The sequence below is a fragment of the Polyodon spathula genome, chromosome 26, assembly GCF_017654505.1.
Source record: "Polyodon spathula isolate WHYD16114869_AA chromosome 26, ASM1765450v1, whole genome shotgun sequence".
Lineage (NCBI taxonomy): Eukaryota > Metazoa > Chordata > Actinopteri > Acipenseriformes > Polyodontidae > Polyodon > Polyodon spathula.
Window position 1 is genome coordinate 6,771,153 of NC_054559.1, and position 23,800 is coordinate 6,794,952.

The 23,800-nt window shown below is 40.0% G+C and overlaps 2 protein-coding genes across 2 annotated transcripts in view; one reads left to right on the forward strand and one right to left on the reverse strand.

Moving 5' to 3' along the window:
* Positions 1–23,800, reverse strand: part of LOC121300837 (intraflagellar transport protein 140 homolog) — a 74,681-nt gene that overhangs the window by 16,117 nt on the left and 34,764 nt on the right. The window lies entirely within an intron of this gene.
* Positions 937–20,821, forward strand: tmem204 (transmembrane protein 204). Its single transcript, XM_041229757.1, has 3 exons — positions 937–2,152; positions 7,854–8,009; positions 19,347–20,821. Exons 1-3 carry the CDS (start codon positions 1,876–1,878, stop codon positions 19,589–19,591), a joined length of 678 nt encoding a protein of 225 aa, XP_041085691.1. The 5' UTR covers positions 937–1,875; the 3' UTR covers positions 19,592–20,821.

The window sequence follows — 23,800 nt, forward strand, 5'->3', positions numbered from 1 at the left end:
TGGAGTCCCAGTCTGTAGATCTACTACATCTTGTGTCTATAGTGAATACCAAATTTGCCAGAAGACACCTAATGATGGACCTAAGTGTTATCAGGCTTGACTGGTAACAGATGTCTGAAGGTAAATGAATTTTATGTAGTACGGATAAGATTCAAAGCATTGCGCCTGGCCGCCTAGCTGGCTCCTCTGTAGCTATCCTGCGGATTCCTCTTGCATCTGTTCTCTATTTCAGTTCCAGCCCCCTTCCCCTTTCAATGAGATACAGATGTGTGCTGTTTATTAAACAGGAAATTCTAGGATTCTATGGGGACCCTCATACTGCACAAAAACACACTGTTGAAGAGTTCAGACTGCTGGGGCAGCAGCTTCTCCATTTGAATATGAATCCACCAGCAAGTCAAGCGAGATCCTGCTCTTCTCACCCAACATCAATGTTATTTCTGATGACTGGAAGGCCACTTTGCAATGCTATGGAAAAACCATTCATTCAATCACAGGGCAATGCAACTTGGCAGATGGAAGTACCTAACTATAGGCCTTGAAGATGTGTAACAGTTAGCCTCAAAACACTCTGTTACTCTAAAGTTACCTCTGAAGTACTGAAAAATACAACTCAAAATTGTAGACTGCTAGAAAAGTCGAGGAAAAAGAACTCCCCTCAGTAAACTAGGCTCTATAATTCTCTTATTTCCCATATAAGACACAAACTATTGGAGATATATATATATATATATATATATATATATATATATATATATATATATATATATATATATATATATATATATATATATATCCAATAGTATATATATATATTGCTGTAAAAACATTAGTTTTGTTTCTCTTTTTCTGATCATTTTGTCCTGTTTTGGTCACCAGAATCTCATCAGTTTTGCAAGAAGTACAGTTGAAAGAATTGGAGAGAGGGAGGGAACAGGAGAATGAAAAAGAGGGAGCAGTAAAGTAATGAAATAGGTGGGTAAAAGAGAGATGGGTTGAGACCGAGGGGAGATTAATAGAACATGTTAGTGAGCATTCGCGAGGCAGAGGAGACAGAGAAGGAGAGGGCTGAAATTTTTATCCCATTTCTTTTCCTCTAAGGAAACACATCCTGTTGCTGTTTGGCTGTGAAGTGGCAGCGCTGAGTGTTTGTTGCAGTGAGAGAGGGACTGAGCCCTGAAGCTCACCAAAACAGAACAGTGAAGCCCCTTCCTCTTGGACAACAGCAGCACTCAAGAGACACATCTGTGTGAGTCTCCCCACTGCCTGTGAATCGCTTTTCAGACCTGTAGCGTGGAGACTACTGACAGAGGAAGGAGGGAAATCCAAGCCACAGCTTTCTACTGCCTCTGAAAATGAGATGCTGAGAAAATAATTTACAGCTGCAAAGCTGTGTGCTACAACCCCAAGAATTCAGGCATCTGGTTTTCCTTTCTTCTGTTATTTTTGCTATCCCCACCCCCCCTCCAAGTCCGTGGAGAGTTTGAAAAAGAGACGCCTTTCTGCTGTTTGCTTGAAAACTAACCTCCCTCCTCCTCAGAGAGAAAGAAGAGAAAGAAAAATAGTAAAAGGAGCGAGGGGACTCAAAGCAGGAGCCAGGCAGTGCCAGTTTGTGGAATGGACCTGCTTGTCTGCCGGTTAAGCACAGAAGTACCGTCAGTACAAAAATCTGAAGAGGAAGGATAAAAAGGGATTTCTACCACCCAAAGGGATACATGCAAGAGAGTTGAGCTGAGAATGAACGGAGATGTCCTCTAGCTGCGATTAAAGGTGTTTAATTTGCGCAGGTGGTTTTGTTGTTTTGGATGCACCACAGCTGATAAGCAGCTCACTCGAGAGGAGCAGAAGGTGGTAGAGGACACTCTCGGTCAGTGGATGGCTGTTCAGAAGCTGGTGGCCGCAGCAGTGGCTGTGGCCCTGCTGTCCCTGATCCTCAACAACGTGGCGGCTTTCACGCCCAGCTGGGTGTTCCAGGCGCTGGAGGACGGGCGCAAACGCAGTGTGGGGCTGTGGAAGATGTGCTTTGTGGCGGAGTGGGGCCGGGAGGCAGGGGGAGCAGCACGGCATGGCCAGACTGGAGAGCGGCAGTGCCAGACTCTGGGCTGGGGGGCAGAGTACGCTGGCTTTCAGGAGTCCCGCAGCACCGTCAAGTGTGAGTGAGAGGGGCTGGGAGGGGGAAAAGAAAACAACTACTCATAACCTTAAGCCAAAAAGTGAAAATGTAGTGTTTGTTCTACTGGACAAGTCATTAAGCCCAAGACTATTTTATGCGTATTAGGATAGACCCAAAAAATCACAGGCTTGCAATTGTTCTGATATAGAGTACTTATCAGTGTAACAAAATGACATGTAGAATGGAGGGACAAAAAAAAGGGATAAAAAAAAGCATTTTGAAACAGGAAAAGCAAATGTAAGCATAAATAAGCCTAGGATCAAAGCAGATCATTTAAATTTTATTGTACAAAGATTAGATTGTGATCAAAGGTGTGTCATTTAGCCTTTCCTAAATACATTTACATACAACACCATGGCAACCAGTCCTACAAAAACTTGACAAAGTACATCTATAAATCTGTTACTATAAACAAAGATAAAACAATTGCTGCAAGATAAAACTTACGTACTGTACCTATGCAAGAACATAGCGCTCTTACGGGGCTACAGAAATATTTAAATCAAAAAAGAAAAAAAAATAATCAAATCAGGAGAAAAAGTTAAATAGTCACAACCTTACAAATGTGTAAAATGAATTAAACTGTCAAAAAAAATCCTGACCTACCGACTGTAATAGAGCCACATACTGTACAGTCAAAGATAAGGATCCACTCTTCTTGGGTAATGTGGTTAATTGTATATGATATGAAAGTGATACTATACTTCCATCTTGTAAGAAGCTTATAAGAGAGATGCACTGTACCACAGATTCAGAGACAAATCACATACACATTAGACTATAATATATCTAGGGTCCTAATTCTAAAAGCAGGGTTTTTTTTGTTGTCTGAAAGAAAAAAGAAAAAACACCTCTACATTTTAGGAGTAAATAAAAAAAATATGCCATATTAAAAAGCATACATGCAGTACTGCGTCAACTCTTTTAAGAGATGGGTACCCTTCCAACTCATATTAGCCACTACAGCCCAGATATATCAAGGTCTTCACTCCAAAGTGCTATTTGTGAAAGGAAAACAATGCTCTATGGGTTTCAAGACTACAGTGAAGGGCTGGGCATCGGCAGTGTCTTAATGATGTGATACGTATCGCGATACAAGGGTCACAATAAGATACCCATCATGAAGCTTGAAAAATAAAAATCACACAATTGTCTCATTTGCTTGTGCAGTATTTGCAATTATGCTGGTAAAGCACTTTTGGTCAAATGAGCTTCACAGCCTGTTTAGTTCTTAAAATACATTCATTTAAAACAAAATTACAAAATCATGGCTCTAGGCAAAGTTTTTGCCTTGGAGCCAATGGCTCATAAGACAAATAAAAACAAGGTTGCCAAATCCAATTGCTGGATGGGTGACACTTCAGGAGCAAGTTGGTTGCTATCATATTCAACTGCTTGAAATACAACAACTTGCTAAGACAGTAAAGTGATAACATGCATAATAATATATGCAGCTAATGACTGCAATTAATGCAGCATGTTTATATTTTAAATATTTGCAAGTGTTGTGTCTGGAATTGGTAAGTGAACCTCTGATTATGTACATTTGTAACATGTGAAATAGCATGCTGCAGCTCCCATGCCCAGTGTTAGTGAAGTCTGACAGCATGTAACACTGACAGCTCTTATGATTACATGTTACCATTTATTTTTCAGTAAAAACAAGTTTAAATTGCAGTGAGTTGGTTCTGCTATTCACGATATTAAATACTACATTTTTACACAACTTGTTTGGTCACCATCACGACTATGGCATGAAACTGGGGTTATTGTATTCCTTTGGTGTTAATACAGCACCTATCTGCGCTTACAAGCATTTGTATTCGATTAAATTATTATTATTATCATTGATTATTTAATACCATCCTTCTCTCACTTCAGTTTATTAAAATGTGTGATATGCGTTTCTTTCTCCTAACAGACCAACGTCATAATGCATTCATAGTTATTCATAGTTACTATATGTACCTGATAATGGCACGACATGGTATCTGCCCAGAGCCATTGGGGTGTGTGCGAGAATGTAATGAAACTGAAAAAATGTCAGTAAACAAACAAAGAACTCTGTGGGAGGATTTAAAAAAAAATGAACATAGAAGTGTCACTTTATCTCACTAGCTTACTGGAATAGAAATAAATGTTTCCCGGTGCTGTGAACAAGAAAAAATGAAAGCATTTTGGCTATTCACAAGGCTTATAATGACATGGAAGAGAGATAGAGGGAAAGTTACAGATTTGCAGCAGCTGAAAACCAGTGATTACTTGTAGATGTGCTTGTTTTACTAATAGCAGAAACGTTTGCTATCACACAATACTATCCGTGAGACTGCTGCTTTCTATGCAAATAGTTCATTGATATTTTTATTCTGCTTTCGTTCATTTTAAATTTTACTGTTTAGTTTAGGAATGCAACAAAGTATTCCTAAATACCTGGAAGTGTTGTGACAATAGTGACGTTTTTGTTGAGTCAACACTCAACAGTACCTTTGAATTTAGGTACGCACACTATATTTCGTGGGAACACCTTGGCATGCTTCCAGCTTCCATTACTGTGGTGTTTAAGTATTGTGCTGACACAGTCTGGAAATAGTAATAGTGGAAACGAGGTATTAGATGGCTCGGTACAGCCCTGGCGCGGTTTGTTTGTATAGTCGAAAAGAGGCATATACACTGAACAAAAATATAAATGCAACATGCAACAATTTCAAAGATTACAGTTCATATAAGGAAATCAGTCAATTGAAATAAATTCACTCGGCCCTAATCTATGTATTTTACATGACTGGGAATACAGATGCATCTGTTGGTCACAGATACCTTAAAAAAAAAAAGGTAGGGGCGTAGATCAGAAAACCAGTCAGTATCTGGTGTGACCACCATTTGCCTCATGCAGCGCGACACACTTCGCAGAGAGCTGATCAGGCTGTCTGTCGACTGTGGCAGTGGAATGTTGTCCCACTCCTCTTCAATGGCTGTGCGAAGTTGCTGGATATTGGCGGGAACTAGAACACGCTGTCGTACACGTCAATCCAGAGCATCCCAAACATGCTCAATGGGTGACATGTCTGGTGAGTATGCAGGCCATGGAAGAATGGGGACATTTTCAGCTTCCAGGAATTGTGTACAGATCCTTGCGAAATGGGGCTGTGCATTATCATGCTGAAACATGAGGTGATGGCGGCGGATGAATGGCACGACAATGGGCCTCAGGATCTCGTCAAGGTATCTCTGTGCATTCAAATTGCCATTGATAAAATGCAATTGTGTTCATTGTCCGTAGCCTATGCCTGCCCATACCATAACCCCACCGCCACCATGGGGCACTCTGTTCACAACGTTGACTCAGCAAACCGCTCACCCACACGACGCCATACATGCTGTGTGCCATCTGCCCGGTACAGTTGAAACCAGGATTCCTCATGAAGAGCACATTTTTCCAGCGTTCCAGTGGCCATCGAAGGTGAGCATTTGTCCACTGAAGTCGGTTATGATGCCGAACTGCAATCAGGTCAAGACCCTGGTGAGGACGATGAGCACGCAGATGAGCTTCCCTGAAATGGTTTCTGACAGTTTGTGCAGAAATTCTTTGGCTGTGCAAACCCACAGTTTCATCAGTGAGTGGCTGGTCTCAGACGATCCCGCAGGTGAAGAAGCCGGATGTGGAGGTCTTGGGCTGGCATGGTTACACGCAGTCTGCGGTTGTGAGGCCGGTTGGACGTACTGCCAAATTCTCTAAAACAACGTTGGAGGAGGCTTATGATAGAGAAATGAACATTCAATTCTCTGGCAACAGCTCTGGTGGACATTCCTGCAGTCAGCATGCTAATTGCACGCTCCCTCAAAACTTGAGACATCTGTGGCATTGTGTTTTGTGACAAAACTGCACATTTTAGAGTGGCCTTTTATTTTCCCCAGCACAAGGTGCACCTGTGTAATGATCATGCTGTTTAATCAGCTTCTTGATATGCCACACCTGTCAGGTGGATGGATTATCTTGGCAAAGGAGAAATGCTCACTAACAGGGATGTAAACAAATTTGAGAGAAATAAGATTTCCTTGTGCATATGGAAAATTTCTGGGACCTTATCTCAGTTCATGAAACATGGGACCAACATTTTACATTCTGCGTTTATATTTTTGTTCAGTGTAGCTCAGGCTCAGGTCGAGTAAGTGTGTTATCAGTGAGTGTATTATGGCGTTTTTAATTTTAAGTGCAAGTGCTTCCTAAAACTCACTCTCTGCTTCCTTTTTTGCCTGTCTAAAACGATCTTGCGTGAGTTAACGCTGCCTAGAGTGGTAAGTACTTCTAGTGTGCACATCCGTTAACCAGAAATTTGTACAAAGCAGAGATTTTCTACATTAAAAATACAGATAAACCCGTTTGATATCACCTCACTTAACATCACACACGTTTATTATCCATGCATCATAGGTTCTTTGAGAAATTACCTCTCAATATCATCTCACAAACCCGCTTATTCATTCTGTGCTGCGTGGCTGGGCTTTACTAAGTAACCACAGGATATAATTAATTTCCAATGCAACTAGCAATCATTAATGATCTCTGCTGATAAACCCTGACATTTTGTGCAGCGTGTCAAATGCTGCGTAGGTGGTTCTAACAGGATACAGTTCAGTTACAAAATACTAACATCACAAATTTTTAAGTCAGCCTTACGCAAATGCACACAGAAAAAAAAAAAAACACTTAGTACAATGCCTAATTGATAGCTCTCATCAGTCAACAATTCATGTCTTTTTTCAGAAAATGACACAAACTATTTTGTTCCAGTTAATGATACAAAACCTTTGTCAAACTATATGCATGTGCTTAAAAATGTAAAGAATGACTAAATGTACAGTATTTAAACACTGCTCTTCAATTCACCGGTAGTTTTCTTTCTTTTTTTCTCACACTCGTAATGTGCTGTCATAGGCAAACATGAAACCTGGTTTATATCACAACTTGTTTTATAGCACGAATTATGCCTGCATGGCAACCACGATATAATGCGGGGTCATCTGTATACAGGCTGGCTAGGTCGGCCACGGTGTCCTCGTCTCGCCGCGCACCAGCGACCCCTGTGGTCTGGCTGGGTGCCTGCGAGCTTGTGTGTAAGCTGCTCAGAGTTGCGTTGTCCTCTGACACTGTAGCTCCAGGTGGCTGCATGCTGAGTCTGCAGTGGGTAAAGATTTCCTATTGCACGGTGGAATAAAGACTTTAATAAATATGGCCTGAGTAATATGATACAACTGATAAATACTCTGCTTGCTGATAATGCACTAGAAATATCAGCCAGTGAGCAACTCACCATTGTTGTCAAAACTGGCAAAGTTACAAAACTACGACTCTTAAGTATAACCAAGTACCATACACCTAACATCAGGATGGAGCTGTTGTCCTTACAGCAGGATTTAAAAAGTTCAACATCACAAAAAAAAAAAAAAACTATGATAAAGACATTATTTAATGTCAACACTGCATAAAGTAACCCAATCCACAAGTTATCTTTGTTTGTTTTGTTTTTTAGCACTTTGTTGCTATAAGTCGCTATAAATTTAACACTAAGTAAAGCTGGTACATTAACAGCTAACACCTCTGAAATATAGATGCTGTTGTCTACCTGTGGTGCCCCTGTGACTAGCCCGCTGCTCTAATGCCCTGATGTTTGTCCCCCAGTGCAGTTCGACATGATGCGCGCCTGTAACATGATTGCCACAGTGGCCCTGACGGCTGGACAGCTCATCTTCCTGCTGGGCCTGATGGAGCTGCCTCTCATCACCCAGGACTCCCAGTGGTGGGAAGAGGTCATAGCCGCCCTCTTCCAGCTAGCCAGTGAGTACAGACCTCTATCAATATACACATAACTTTATTACTCACAAGAACAGGATAGCAGACTCTAGACCTCTTGCAATACTGTGTAGGACAGAGAAAGGCAATCGGTAATTCCAAGCTAAACAGCACCTCCTAAATAACTTGCCATTTAATTACTATATTTAACAAGCTCAGTTACCCACAATGACAAACTACCTTTCTGTCCTCATCTGCTTCCACAAATACATCCCCATATGTTGCTACAACTATTTAAAAAACATACCTGTCATTTTTCTTTGTTGTTAACAGCCTGACAAATTTTTACTCTTATAAATTTAAACTCTCTCACAAAGGTATTTTCAATATGTCTGCTTAGTGGACTGGTTTGAGAGGTGTCCTCTCTATGATCACTGCCAGGAGACAAAATAAAATGTCCAACCCGTACTCCTGAAGAGATATGCCCCAATGAAGCAATGACGGTGTGGTTTAAAAAACATGAGAGTCTGCCCTGCTTATCTGGACACCAGTTCTTCCCACAACAATGATCTGTTTGCTGAGATGTGTCTAACCTCACCCACCCCCCAGCCCCCCCTCGGGTTTGCATAACAGGTAGTAACAGGCATTTCCTCGTCCTGAGCCGGGATATCCTGGCGTCCAACAGTCGCTCTGTGTTTGGAGCAGCTCTGGACCACTGGCCTGCACACACAGGCAGCGTGGCTAAAATTAGCAAACAGCTCCTGGTGGTACAATAGCGAGGGAGCAATGCAAACAACAAGCTAAACAGACACACACTGCATTTCCTCAGCACATTTTGGAAGGCTGGGGAAAAGAGTAACAGGCCTTAGATTGTGGGATTCTCTTTTCCCATTGGTGTTTTTATTAGTTTTGCAAACAACAGTTCTTTAAATGTGCATCCTGACTTTCAAAGAAACCCCGTCTCCCCACTTGCAGCCAGTATGAGCATATAGCTGCATAAAAAACTGCTGCTGTTGTTCTTGGGAGGTAATCAATGTGGCTTAGTGGTTAGAGTTGAGGGACTGCGTGGTTAAAGAGTAAATAGCGGGGTTCCGAAAAATATAGCGTTACACGTCCCCACATGTTGCTACAACTATTTAAATAACGTACCTGTCATTTTTCTTTTTGTTGTTAACAGCCTGACAAGTTTTTACACTTACAAACTTAAAGTCTCTCTCAAAGGTATTTTCAGTATGTCTGCTTAGTGGACGGGGTTTGAGATCAGACGACGAGATGCGCCCCAATAAAGCTGGGGTAGTGACAAGGATGATTTTTTCCCTCTATCTATCTATTTAAGGACCCCAAGTTGAAATATGACCCCATCAAGATACAGAAAATGCACTTTACCCAAAGACAATCTGAAGTAGTAGATCTGTTTTTGCACTTTTGAAATGCAAGTAAATAAATAAATAAATAAAATAAATAAATCTTTTTGACCATTGTATTTAAACACCTAGGTCGGTAATATATTTATTAGGCTACCGCATTAACGTTGCTTTTGTTGTTTGACACCCTGGAGAATAATTCCAACTAGTCTCATTTTCACTTCCTTAAAGTAAGTTAGCTTATTTCTCATCACACAGGATCATCTTCGATTTCATATAATATTAATAAATAAATAAATAAATAAATTCCTCCATGTCAAAGTGAGACTACTTTGACTTACCGATCTGCAGTTTGAATTATTCTCGGGCTAGCCCCAAATGTGTCAAACTAGGCTATTTGGGGAGGGTGGGGGAGTGAATGCGGAAATAAAAAAAGTATATTTCATGACTATGCTTTTAAATATAATATTCAAACCATCCGATTTATTTATTTATGTACTAATATTGTATGAAACTAAACAATCCCGTATGAAGAGAAATGAAAGCTATTTTCCTTTAAAAGGGACGTACTATATTGTCTTTCTAGGGAGGCACTGTGGTGTGGTGGTTAGCGATACTGCCTCACATCGCCAGGTTCCTAGGTTCAATTCCAGCCTCAGGGGTCTGTCTGTGTGGAGTTTGCATGTTCTCCCTGTGTTTGTGTGGGTTTCCTCCAGGTACTCCCGTTTCCTCCTGCAGTCTAGATGGACTGGCCTCTCTAAATTGCCCCTTAGTTACCCTGCGATGGACTGGTGTCCCATCTAGGGTGTAGTCCCACCTTTGTCTGCCGGGTTAGGCTCTGACTCACCGCGACCCTCTATAGGATTAAGCGGTTACAAATAATGGATGGATGGATGTATTATATTTCTTATGTTTATCCATAACTTTAAAATTCAATTTAATTATAAATCTTACATAAAACTATAAAACCCATAGCCCATGTTTATTTAGTTTTCATCCCTTGAAATTGAAACCACAACCACACAATTGTCTTTGCCCAGGCTTTCTTGGGACGTTTCTCTTCAGGAATATGGGTAGGACAAAAATGTCCGCCTCCCAGCAGTGATCGGAGAGAGGAAACACAATGCCTCTCTTACTGTATGCATTGTAGTTTTTCTCATTAACAAATGTCTCTAATTTGCAAGTACATTCTTTGCAAACACATTTAAGCCTTTTTATCCTGGATACATATGCAGTTTTTTCAGGACAACTGACTTTTTTGTTAATATGACTGACTCACCTCTGTTAATTCGACATTACTAAGAGTCTTTGATTAGCTGTATCCTTGACAGAATGACCGGACGCTAAACCCACTAAAAGAATAAAGGTGTCAGAACTGTTATAACATCTTGCAACACATGTAGAGTTCAATCTAACTTGGACAGAAGATCTGAAGATTATCTAAATTCGGGTACCCTCAATAACTTTAGCCAAGCAACACCAGTACCAAGTTTGGATGAGTGGTTCTCAAGAAACAGCTAAAGGTCTATGATATACAATATGTAAACCTCAGACATACATGGGTTAATCAGTTTTGGTACCTATAGGTGAGCATTTCATTTTAAAAGCTGTACAACAAATCACTGGTTTTTTTTTTTTTTTTTATATTTAGTGACCAATTATTAGTTTTATTTATCCCCCCAACCCCCCCCCCCCCAAGTTGGAATGTTCAATTATGTTTTTTCTCCTCAACGCAGTGAGTCCCCACACAGCACAGACGTTTTGAGGCATGTAAGTGTCCTCCGATCTCACAAGCATAAAGCCAGAATCGCTTTTACACTGAGTAATCCAGAGGAGAGGTGGACGGGCGACCGATCTCTGAAAACAGAGACAAGTCCTGTCTCTTATCCACTCTGAATGTGCTCGGTGTCTGGCCAAAAGGGTTCTCTGTTGTGCGAAGAGGAGAAGCAATCCCTGCCGGTTACCCATCCCCCACCCTGGGAGCGTCACATGTGACGCCCCCCTCAGGGTCGCCATCAAAGTTCAGACTCTTTGCACAGCCCGAAAGTGAATCGGCGCCATCTAGGCTGTGTGACTCAACCTGTGCTCCCAGGATAAAAATATCGTTTTATTTACCTTTGGTTTTGCAATGGATTCAAAATATGATCCAATTAGTTAAACCAGGGCTGTCCGATCGATGGCTCTCAAGCTATATATGGCCCTTTAAAGTTAGATTGTAGGTATCCAATTTCATGTAGTTCTAATTTAAATTTGTTCATTTTGACATGTTTGCACTGCAAGCGTGTTTCTATGCAGGTAGTTATAGCTTCCATACACAACGTTGCACAGTTCGTCCAAGTCCAAATGAGTTCAGCCTGCCTTTGTTCTAAAAAAACACATCTGAATCCCTTGCTGCTGACTCACTGGTACCTCCGTCTTAATACAGCAGGAACTATATCAGTGTTTTCAAAAGTCAGAGGAAAAGCAGCCATATACAGCTCTGGAAAAAATGAAGAGACCACTGCAAAATTATCAGTTTCTCTGGTTTTACTATTTATAGGTATGTGTTTGGGTAAAATGAACATTTTTGTTTTATTCTATAAACTACTGACAACATTTCAATCCCAAATAAAAATATTGTCATTTAGAGCATATATTTGCAGAAAATGACAACTGGTCAAAATAACAAAAAAGATGCAGTGTTGTCAGACCTCGAATAATGCAAAGAAAATAAGTTAAGATTAATTTTTAAACAACACAATACTAATGTTTTAACTTAGGAAGAGTTCAGAAATCAATATTTGGTGAAATAACCCTGATTTTCAAGCACAGCTTTCATGCGTCTTGGCATGCTCTCCACCAGTCTTTCACATTGATGTTGGGTGACTTTATGCCACTCCTGGCGCAAAAATTCAAGCAGCTCTGCTTTTTTTGATGGCTAGTGACCATCCATCTTCTTCCTGATCACATTCTAGAGGTTTTCAATGGGGTTCACGTCTGGAGATTGGGCTGGCCATGACAGGGTCTTGATCTGGTGGTCCTCCATCCACACCTTGATTGACCTGGCTGTGTGGCATGGAGCATTGTCCTGCTGGAAAAAACAATCTTCAGAGTTGGGGAACATTGTCAGAGCAGAAGGAAGCAAGTTTTCTTCCAGGACAACCTTGTACTTGGCTTGATTCATCACCGATCCTCCACCACATTTCACAGTGGGTGCGAGACACTGTGGCTTATAGGCCTCTCCAGGTCTCCGTCTAACCATTAGACGACCAGGTGTTGGGCAAAGCTAAAAATTGGAATCATCTGGGGGTGCTTCAGCAAGGCTGGAATCAGGCAGATTTGTCTTTGTGAAGGACGCATGAATCAAGCCAAGTACAAGGTTGTCCTGGAAGAAAACTTGCTTCCTTCTGCTCTGACAATGTTCCCCAACTCTGAGGATTGGTTTTTCCAGCAGGACAATGCTCCATGCCACACAGCCAGGTCAATCAAGGTGTGGATGGAGGACCACCAGATCAAGACCCTGTCATGGCCAGCCCAATCTCCAGACCTGAACCCCATTGAAAACCTCTGGAATGTGATCAAGAGGAAGATGGATGGTCACTAGCCATCAAAAAAAGCCGAGCTGCTTGAATTTTTGCGCCAGGAGTGGCATAAAGTCACCCAAAATCAATGTGAAAGACTGGTGGAGAGCATGCCAAGACGCATGAAAGCTGTGCCTGAAAATCAGGGTTATTCCACCAAATATTGATTTATGAACTCTTCCTAAGTTAAAACATTAGTATTGTGTTGTTTAAAAATGAATATGAACTTATTTTCTTTGCATTATTCGAGGTCTGACAACACTGCATCTTTTTTGTTATTTTGACCAGTTGTCATTTTCTGCAAATAAATGCTCTAAATGACAATATTTTTATTTGGAATTTGGGAGAAATGTTGTCAGTAGTTTATAGAACAAAACAAATGTTCATTTCACCCAAACACATACCTATAAATAGTAAAACCAGAGAAACTGATAATTTTGCAGTGGTCTCTTAATTTTTTCCAGAGCTGTATATATAAATTGGTTTACATTATTATTATTATTATTATTATTATTATATTATTATTATTATTATTAGTTTAGTTTAGGAAGGGAATACAAAAGTTAAATCTTCTGTAAAGTTACACATTTTGGTTGGCTGGTTATGAGGCAGGGTTTATTTGTTTGATGTCCCATGGCAATTTTTGCAGGACCTGTTTGACGAGGGGAAATCCGCCTCTACATTAAAATTAAAGGTCTATCTGGCAGCTACTTCAGCTTGCCATGTCAAGATTGACTTGGTCTCCCCAGGAGGTCACTTCCTGGCTGGACAATTGTTGAAAGGGGCTCGGAAGCTTTGGCTGCCTATGAAGGACATTGTTCCTCACTAAAGGTTAAATGTTGTGCTTAATGCACTCATGAAGCCTCCATATGGGCCCCTGCATTCAGCAGAGCTGAAATATTTATCATTTAAAAGTGACTTTCTTGCTTGCTGTCACCTCTGAAAAGCGGGCGAGTGAGATGCAGGCATTCTCTATTGCAAAATCCTGCTTAACTTTTACACAGGCCAGGACAAAGGTCACACTCCATTCTAATCCTGCCTTTTTGCCGAAGACTATCTTGTGACAACTCCGTACGTTCAGTTCAGGCCCTGGCCACGGAAAAATCAGCAGCCTGTTACAGAATGGAACAAATAGATGTCATAACAGGATTATAGGATTACAGACAGATAGAATATACTGTATGAATGGATTACAGACATGTTCTGCTAGTTACATTTTGAAACCAATGTGAAACAGAACAGGACTAATCTGTTCCTGATATGAGGACAATTACTTATGGTAGTAACCAATGGGGTGGTGATGCTGGTGTACACCTGTGCCCACCTGTTGATGGGCCAGGAAGTCTTGGGTGTGGTGCTGTCCAGCTGTGTGGTCAACTGACAGGGATTCCGCCACACAATCCACCTCTATGGAAGGGAGGAAGGAAGGATGGAAGGAAGTGTTGGATTCCCTTGCTGCCAAACAGGGCCTTCTGCACAACTTGCTAACTGCACAACCCACCCTTGATTAAACAGGCTCTGTAAATAAAATCAGTTAAAAGCAAACAAGGCAACAAACTAAAAGAGTGAGACCGTTCACACAAAGTATTAGGGGACCTACTATGTCCCCAACTTGTTGAAAGAGAAAATGTGCAATGAGTTTCACTGGATCTTAGCCAATAGTATAACAGAGAACAGTTCAATAATGCAAAACAATAAAACAGTGTATGAAACAAGCTTGACTCTGAGAAACTTAACTGGTGTTAAAGGTAAAATAAATGACTATAAAATGACAAAACGTAATTTACAACTTAAATAAATCACAATATGCACAGTTTGTTCAAATGTTTAGGTATTAACACTTTTTTTTTTATAAACAATTGAACTAACTACACCACATACTGAAACTGTCTAAATGTCTGAATGCATTGTGTTGCTATTGTACATATACCTTCACTATATCCCTGTGGATAATAATTGTCAGGTAATATTACCTGGATAATCCCTGGCTTGTCGTGATACAAATGAGACTCCTGCAAGTTTTGTCAGTGGAAGCATTATAATAATAAATAAACTCAATTGGAGGTGGTCTGAGTGTTGAAGGATTCCGTGCCACTGGCTGTCTCTCCCCACAAAGGTTCAGGCAGAGGGCCTGAGAAGGGAAATTACTTCGCTGACATAAATCAGTTTATTTTGGGCAGTGGGAGGAAGCTGCGTTCCTGTTTCCTTCTGTTGGACGGTGTGTGATGGTAGCAGTCTCCGAATAGACAAGACTTTTTCAGGAAAGTTCCTCCAAGCACTCACTTACTCACAAGGAAATCCATTCAAGATTGCCTTCCCAAAATCTTACTTAACCTTGTCTTTTTATACAGGCTTCCAAATGTAACAATGACAACAGCGTTTAACATAGCATAGAGAGAGATGAAAAAAAAAATTCCTAGCCATCTAAACTAAAAAAAAAAAAAAAAGCACTGCTAAGTTACTGGTCACGTGGGGTCCCATTTGACAGTAAAACCCTTTATAAACGTTTAAAACACATTTTAGAAATCACCTTCATTGCAATATTATTTGTTATATTGTTAAGGCCTTTGCACACTGGATCCGTTCTGTCATTTAGAATCCGTCATCTGAAAAAGTTGTGCGTCAATCTATTGCACACTAGATGCATTAATATCGTACGTCAGAGAGCTGATGTGCAGTGGAGGCTTTGTAGTGAATATACCTAGTTTCAGTAATTTAATAAAAAATATATACAATTCTGTTAATTCTTACATAACTTTAAAACACACAAAAATGTTAGGTAAATGTAATATAAACTTAATGATCAGTCTGCTAATTATTACGTTTCTACGAGACTACAATAATGTTGTCACGCAATTATATATGTATATATATATTATATATATATATATATATATATATATATATATATATATATATATATATATATATATATATATATAGCGTCACACACATACACATACACACACATTACACACAAACATATATATGATATTACACAACCCGGTGTCACAGTATCGGGAACCAGGTATCCAATATTTAATTTTTCAAAAACACTCGCGCCTGTAATAAATTAAATAAATTATATATATATATATATATATATATATATATATATATAGATATCTATATATATATATATATATTATATATAAACGTTGTTTTGAGTAGCAATGAGCTACCGAAGATACTTTCCATCACTTTCATGTACTGCCCCTCTTTTCTGACTGTTAAGCCCTGACCTCTCTTGCCCTGTCACACTTCTTTCTCTGATATGTGTCTCCAGGTTAGGCCATTGTTTCTTTAATTCCTCAACTACAATTGAAATAAAAAGTATCTGCTTGTAATGACACTTACTGCACAAAATCCACATTTTCATGTTTTATAATACATATCATTCATGCCCAAGTCCACGGCGATGTCTTTCCAAGTCTTTCCGTATGTGTTCTTTTTTTTTTTGTTTTGTTTTTACAGTCTTTCTAATCAAAAGTAATTTTTTTTGGCAGCACACACAATTAGATTTTACATTTTGTTCAGGGTACTGCAAGAACCCACGTGTCTTCCCAGTCGTTTTTCATTGGTCAGTCATTTTTAACGCACGTCAAATCAGATCAAACCGAACTTGTTTAGATTCCAAAATTAACGCATCACCGTCGTACGACAATTACAGACTCAGTTTGCAAGGTGCAATAGGGAATGTACATAATCGTTTTTATCTGTTTAGACACACGTTAAATTCAGACGCATTATTGGATCCAGTGTGCAATTGCATTTATTTGTAAGAATTCAGGATTTGTCAGTTTCTGAAAGTAAAGACACAAAAGTTCTATTTAGTTTTTACCCAGCCAACTAATGCCTTTACACAGAAGTGAGGATGTTTTTTGTGTTTGTTTTCTATTTTGCATTTAGAAATTATCTGTAAATGGCAAAAGCTCCCTTCCAGAATATGATTTGTTATGAATAGGAATTTAACGCATTTCCATTTCTTTTCAAGGTAATGCATTCAGTAGGCATGAGTGGACAGGGGGTTGCGACAGGTGTGCAGTGATGAGCCGGGCACAGAATATTTTCTTTGAACTGCCACTCAGCCTCTGTGATTTATTAATTTCACAATTATGGCAGATGCTATTGCATGGTGCCGTCACTAGGGTACCAGAAAAGGTCAACCCCTACGGCAGAGTGAAATAAAGCAGGGTAAACAAGGAGTGGGGAAAAAGGACAATACAAAATTACAAAAACCAAAACTTTTCAAACAAAAACAAAATTATAAAATAAAAGGTGCCCAATACAGGGGCCAAGCGCTACCTCTGCTATAAGGGGTCTCGCTGCCGAAGTAAGCGCGTTACACACCCCTCACTACTCATGCATGGGGTCCGCTCTTGATCCCCCTGAACTAACCTATATGAGTAACTAAGTAAGCCTCTATGGCACGGACAAGTGTCGGTTTCACACAGTATTTTTCTCTTACTTGTTTTGGCTTGCTCTCCTCAGCATAAAGTAATACTGCAGGGATTCATGGTCATCCGAGCTGCTCCTGCAGAGGCTCACATGCGCCAAGAAGCCAGTGACAAAGCCTGTCCCTGTCACACACGGTTAAAATGCAATTCAGACACCAGTCTGTGTCAGCCAGGCGCTTTCAAAATTGATATGGTTTTGTATTTAACTCTTTCAGTGCTAAGGAAAGTACAGACAGTTCACCCAAGGATCACTTGTTACCTAATTTCAGCTTCTCCTGAAAAAAATATATAATGAGCATAAATATTTGGGGACATACGCAATAAAGATACAAGATTAGTCTTTTTTTACACTTATCGGTAGTTGTGTGGGCTTTCCTAGACTAACCAGTTATTCAATCTAATTTTAGAGGGTCTTCTTCAAATCAGGGCAACAAAAATGTAGCTACTCTTTACTGCACTCACTTTTATTTAGTTTATTTCTAACAACAAATTTGCATGATGAAAATTGTTCACGCAACAATTCCTTAAGTGGATGTTGATTGTTTAAATGAACTGCTTTTCTCTTTCCATAGTTATGGAAATATCTCTGTCTGGAATTACACACAATAAATGGAATTTAATGCACTTAAAACAAATTTAAAAAAATAACTTATGAAAGCTTGCTACCATAGTCAAATGTAAAACACATTTCCTTGTCACTTAGATAGATTGAATTTCTTTGATACAGTTCATGCAGCTCCAAGTACTGTAAATGTAAATTCTGTCCTCTTAATTCACAATGTTGAACAAACTCGTAGAATATACAACAATCCAGATGTGTCAAGATCTTTTTGTTAAAAATTCAATTGAAACCCTTTTTTGTGAAAAGTATAGTGCAATTATTGTTTTTAATAATTTTTTTTTTTAATAAATTTTATTAGTTGCCAATTATTTTTTTATTATTCAATTATTATTTAAGCTTGGTTCACCACTACCACCCCTGCGCTGACTCGGGAGTGGTGAAGAAAAACATACGTTGTCCTCCGAAGCGTGTGCCGTCAGCCGACTGCTTCTTTTCACACTGCAGACTCACCATGCAGCCACCTTGGAGCTACAGCGTCAGAGGACAACGCAGTTCTGGGCTGCTTACAGGCAAGCCCACAGGCGCCTGGCCAGACTACAGGGGTAGCTGGTGCATGGTGAGCTGACACCCTGGGTGACCTAACTCCCCCCTCCACCACCCCCAGGGTGGCACTCGGCCAATTGTGCACCGCCCCCTGGGAACTCCAGTCCACGGTCAGAAATGGAATAGCCTGTTTGTTGCTTATTATACACACACGCCTTTCATAACTGAAGTGAGTGCACTACCTGTTTAAACTAACAACTAAACTCAGACCTCCATTGCAGCCTGGGGGGAGAGTTGACTTACGTTGCTTGATTTAATTAGTAAAACTAATACAGCAATTGTTTTTAATATCACATATAATTTGTGTAAAAACACAATAAAATGTGAAAATCTATAGCAGAAAAAGTATCAAGTATTTATCTGAATAGGCTTGTCTGTCAGGTCAGTTCTTGAAAGGAAAAATGGCACCGAGATCTGTGCGGGCAATCATTTATTCCCTCGGGGGCAGGCATGACTGCACCACATGCATCGGCTGAGCAGCTTTGTTATATCTTATTCAGGTTACGGCTCTTTAGGTGGTAAACACCCATTCGGTATTAGCTACATTTCGTAATTGAAACTGAACCACTTTATAAAAGTAACATTAGGTAAATATAAAATTAGATGTACTGAAGACCTAAATAATATATTTCAATGCTATTTTATTATATTTTGGTATAATTATTAAAAAAAATGAAAATACTATTTTGGACTTTTCCCTGTACGTCCACCTGATGTTTTACCAGGAACCTTTTTTTTTTTTAATCGGATAGAATTACAAAGGCCTAAGTAAATAAGTATTTGCTGTTCCCCCTGCCTTCTTATAAAATGTCCGCTGTGGTCTTGTCTCCCTGCAGGCTTTGTTCTGGTGATCGGGCTGGTCACATTCTACCGCATCGGTCCCTACACACACCTCTCGTGGTCCTGCTACATGGATATCGCTGCATGCCTCCTGGCCACACTGGCAGCTGCCATGCTGATCTGGAACATCCTGCACCGGCGCGAGGACTGCCACACACCACGGGTCATCGTCATCAGCCGCTCGCTGGCTGCGCCCTTCCGCCAACGCCTCGACAACGACTACGTTGAATCACCCTTCTGAGTCCATACAAACTGCATTTCATTGGGAGGACTAGAGAAACTCCGGTAGAGGTGGCTTTAACTAACCCATTTGTGTGCCAGCCCTATGCCAGATTAACAGTTGCTGTTATTGCCAAAGGGGAGGGGGGTGTGGGTGTTGGGGTTGGAGATGGACATCGCTTCCTGAAATAATTTTAAAATGCTCTCCTTACAAACAGATACACTTACTAACCAGACTGGGTTTCCAGTTCTAGGGGTTTAGGAATTTTAAAAAGAGACAAGATAAAGGCATTGAGACTGTTGGGGAACCGAACTGCAGTCTTGGCCTGACCTCCTCAGCCAGAGTCAGGAAGGATTTACAAACTGCCCAGGATGTACTGCTGATTTGCTCTGACACCCACAATGATCCCTTCCTAGCTAGGATGCTTGTTTTCGGTAACTAGGCTGCTCATGCATTGACCCACCCCAATGTGCTTTGCTGTTTCTCTCTAGATCAGCTCAGCTGACCTGGACATCGCAACATACAACCCTTTCTTCACGAACAGGGATCAAGCTGGCTCTTGACTATTTCTTTTAGCTCAGAACATTCTTTCTATAAGCTTCAAGATCAAGCAGTTTCTAAGTGTAACAGACTGGCCTGACAGCAGCATGTCAGAATCATGTGTTTACTTAAAATAGCATACTTTATATATGTGTTCCCATAACCGAAAACAATTAATATTTGGAATAAAAAAAACTGAATAAACTACTTTTACACATCAAGCTGTTATATTTACAGTACATTAAAATACACCCCAATATATACAGTGCTAGATATGAATAGTACATCAGTTTTCATTTTCAGACATCCAAAATATTTCTCCTATGTCGTTTTACAATCACATTACTGCCCAAAAACATCTCTTTTTCAATAGTCAGTCAAATTGTATTAAATATTACTCTGATTGATTGAGAGTCAAAATTCTGTGCCCAGTACATATTGCAACATCTTCTTGAGCTTTACATTCCTACAATGCAGAGCTTTTTTGAAACACACCTCTGACAAGGTAATACAGGCACATTTAATACAGTGCAATAATCACAGCCACCACTGTACGTTAAGGGTCTGTCTGTCCAATGCCCTGGTCTCCCTCTCCCTAATTTCTATTGCACTAAGATTTATTTTTGCTCCAAGTGTCAGTTTAGCCTGAGTTTGTCAAAATTGACTTTTCTACCTGAAATGTCAGCAAATTCCATATGCATACCAGGGAGCTGAATAATGTGCTACCCCTTTGTTAATGACTAAATAAATGCTGCTTTTCAAAATATTTAATACATTATGTAATGAGCACTAATATTCCAAAATCCATATAATAATGTACTTTAACATTGAGAGCTGTTAAATGCTCAAGTAAAATGCTTTGTTACTGGATTTATAATTATTTATAATTATTAAATAACGTCAATCTTCATGACACCTGTTTTGAATACTTTTTTCTTTCTTTGTGATCTTAAAGTACTGAACAGTGTGGTGTGCAGAATTATGTGGAGATATTAATGCTATTAACCAAGGCATACCACCTACTACCCATTGAGACACTGGCTCTGTCATGGACAGAGCGATAGCACTTTTCTCCATTTGTTTTCTGTTTGTGCCTTGCTTCCCTAGTAACCAAACCACACAGAAAAACTGCAGCATGGCCGGCAAATTCCCTGTGCAGGAAGTGCGTCAGCCAGCAGGCAGGGACTTGCGGGAATCCAATACAATGCCCCCGCACCAGTTCACAAAATACTGTAAAAATAGCTGTCAATGAAAAACTTATATAAAGCTGTCATCAAGCTATTAACATTCTGAGATTTCCTGCAAATTGGATGTGCCAGTTTCTTCAACAACAACATTTGCACACGTACAAGGGAAGCAGGATAAATACTCTCAGCAGGGAGTTCTCTACTAGACTCAGAGAGACAGCATATATGTGTGTGTGTGTGTGTGTGTGTGTGTGAACAGGTAGAATGTTCACCAGAGCGAAAGGGTTAAAGGATTTGTTTCTAAACTATATTACCCAGAAGAACGGCAATGACGTTTGTTTAATACGTTTTGCTTTCCTTTATGGCCATTGGATAAAGAGAAATAATTTTGTTTTGTGGGCGTTTCAGTGGGAGACCGAGGGGACTCAGTGGAGAGTCGAGTCAGAATTCAGAGAAGGTAGCAGTTTAGTAAGAGTGCAATGCTATGGAGTAAAGTTTATTAAAAATAATTTAGGTAGCTTTAAAAAAAAAAAAAAAAAAAAAAGTAAAACATTTAAAACATGTAACAGCCGCTAGAATTCTGACTAAAACCAAGAAAAGTGAACACATTACTCCTGTTTTGGCCTCTCTGCACTGGCTCCCTGTGGAGTATAGAATTGATTTTAAGATTTTGTTGCCCTGAATGGATTAGCACCCAGTCATTTGCAGGAGTTACTGACCCTGTATCTTTCAAATCGCACTCTGAGATCACAGGATGCAGGGTTATTGGTTATTCCTAGGGTAAATAAAATCACCATGGGAGGAGAGCTTTTTCTTGTAAAGCTCCTAAATTGTGGAATGCTCTGCCTGCATCTGTCAGGGACGCTGGGACCATTACAGTTTTTAAGTGAAGACTGAAAACGTACTTTTATAAAAATGGCTTTCTTGTCTCAGTGGGCTTTAATGTAACATTTATATTGTTGCATCTTTATTATTATTATTTATGAATGCAATTGTATGTGTGTTATGTATATACATACACACATTATATATATATATATTATATATATATATATATATATATATATATATATATATATATATATATATATATATATATATGAAGAAGTGAAGTGAGTAAATAGGACCTCTGGAGAGGAGGGCTATAGTAGAAAATTATTGACCCAAGGGAAGACTACTGTTATTGACAGGGGGCTATATCTTCCAAAGGGGCATTTAATTTTCTACTATGGCTGAGTCTGCAGTACATATTTAACATATGAATCAGTCAAGAAAATAAGTGCGGCAAAGCTGGAGAGTAAATACGACTTTATATATTTTGTTTAAATATAGCTGATACGTCATAAGTAAATAATAACAGAAATAAATAACAGAAAATATTTTTGAAGTTCATACCATACAGTTAGCAAATTTTTCTCCATCTGGTTTATATTCCGACCGTCACATTTGTTTTCATCGAGTTGAACTTCAGGAGAGTCAGAAAACAGTGACAGTGACGTTTTAATCACCATTTTAGTGTTTGGAGCATCTTTCTTTTGTAGTATGTTTTCTAATTCGGTGTTCAGTGTAAATCGGTGTTCAGCCATTTTCTCTTGTGAAGAGTGCAGGGGAGAAAGTACGTTCCTTTGTGATTTCTATTACATGAGAGTAGATGTTGAACTTCATGCTGATTTGAACTCGGCTCTCACCAAGATAAGCATCAACTAAGACATAGCTTTGCAGTAAACTAATGTGATCCATCTGCATCTCCATCCATTTGCGTTGGTTTCCATCTAATGATGTAGATATCCCTCTGTCTGGTGTTGATTGTCGATTCCAGGGATCAGCTAATTTTGCCTCCCCAGCGCATCGGCACACACAACGGCTGCGATGCTGGCTCCAGGGATCAACCCAGTGCGGTCTCCCCAGCGCATCAGCATGACAACCGTCTGGATTGAGCTAAGTAGGGTACATCTCTAGGGTCTTCAAGTGGACAACTTTCATCCTCTGTGTTTCGTTGACTAGCCCACGACACCTCAAGAGGGCTCAACAGTGATTCTGGCATCCCAGCATCACCCCTCTCCATCCCCCACTCAGTTCAGCCCAGCTTATTTACCTGTACATCAGCATTGCTTTCTTTCTATTGTGCTTGAGATCCCCAGCCAGAATCTTTCAGTCTCAACCACAGCCAGTTGCTGCTCCTTTCTGCTGCTTCAGATAAGTTCTTCACTGTGTGATGCAACTCTTGGCCACTGAACCCGACTTCTCTGAGAAACCGGGTTGTAGAGTGTGCCACAAATCCTCGACAACCCACCTCCACTGGGTAAACACTGACTCTCCATCCTTGCTGTTCCGCTTCAGCAGCTAGTTGAGCATACCAAAGTTTCTTCCTCTCATAAGCCTCATCCACAGCATCCTCCCATGACACTGTTAACTCTACCAGATGAAAAAGGCGTACTGATCCAGACCACAAGACAACGTCTGGTCGAAGGTTAGTGGTGGAAATCTCAGGCGGAAAAATAAG

Bases quoted from the DNA above. Each gene is read 5' to 3' on its own strand.
- tmem204 (XM_041229757.1), top strand. From the start codon at position 1,876: ATGGCTGTTCAGAAGCTGGTGGCCGCAGCAGTGGCTGTGGCCCTGCTG. The intron at 2,153-7,853 runs GTGAGTGAGAGG...TTTGTCCCCCAG, and splicing joins GTCCCGCAGCACCGTCAAGT to TGCAGTTCGACATGATGCGC. The intron at 8,010-19,346 runs GTGAGTACAGAC...GTCTCCCTGCAG, and splicing joins CGCCCTCTTCCAGCTAGCCA to GCTTTGTTCTGGTGATCGGG.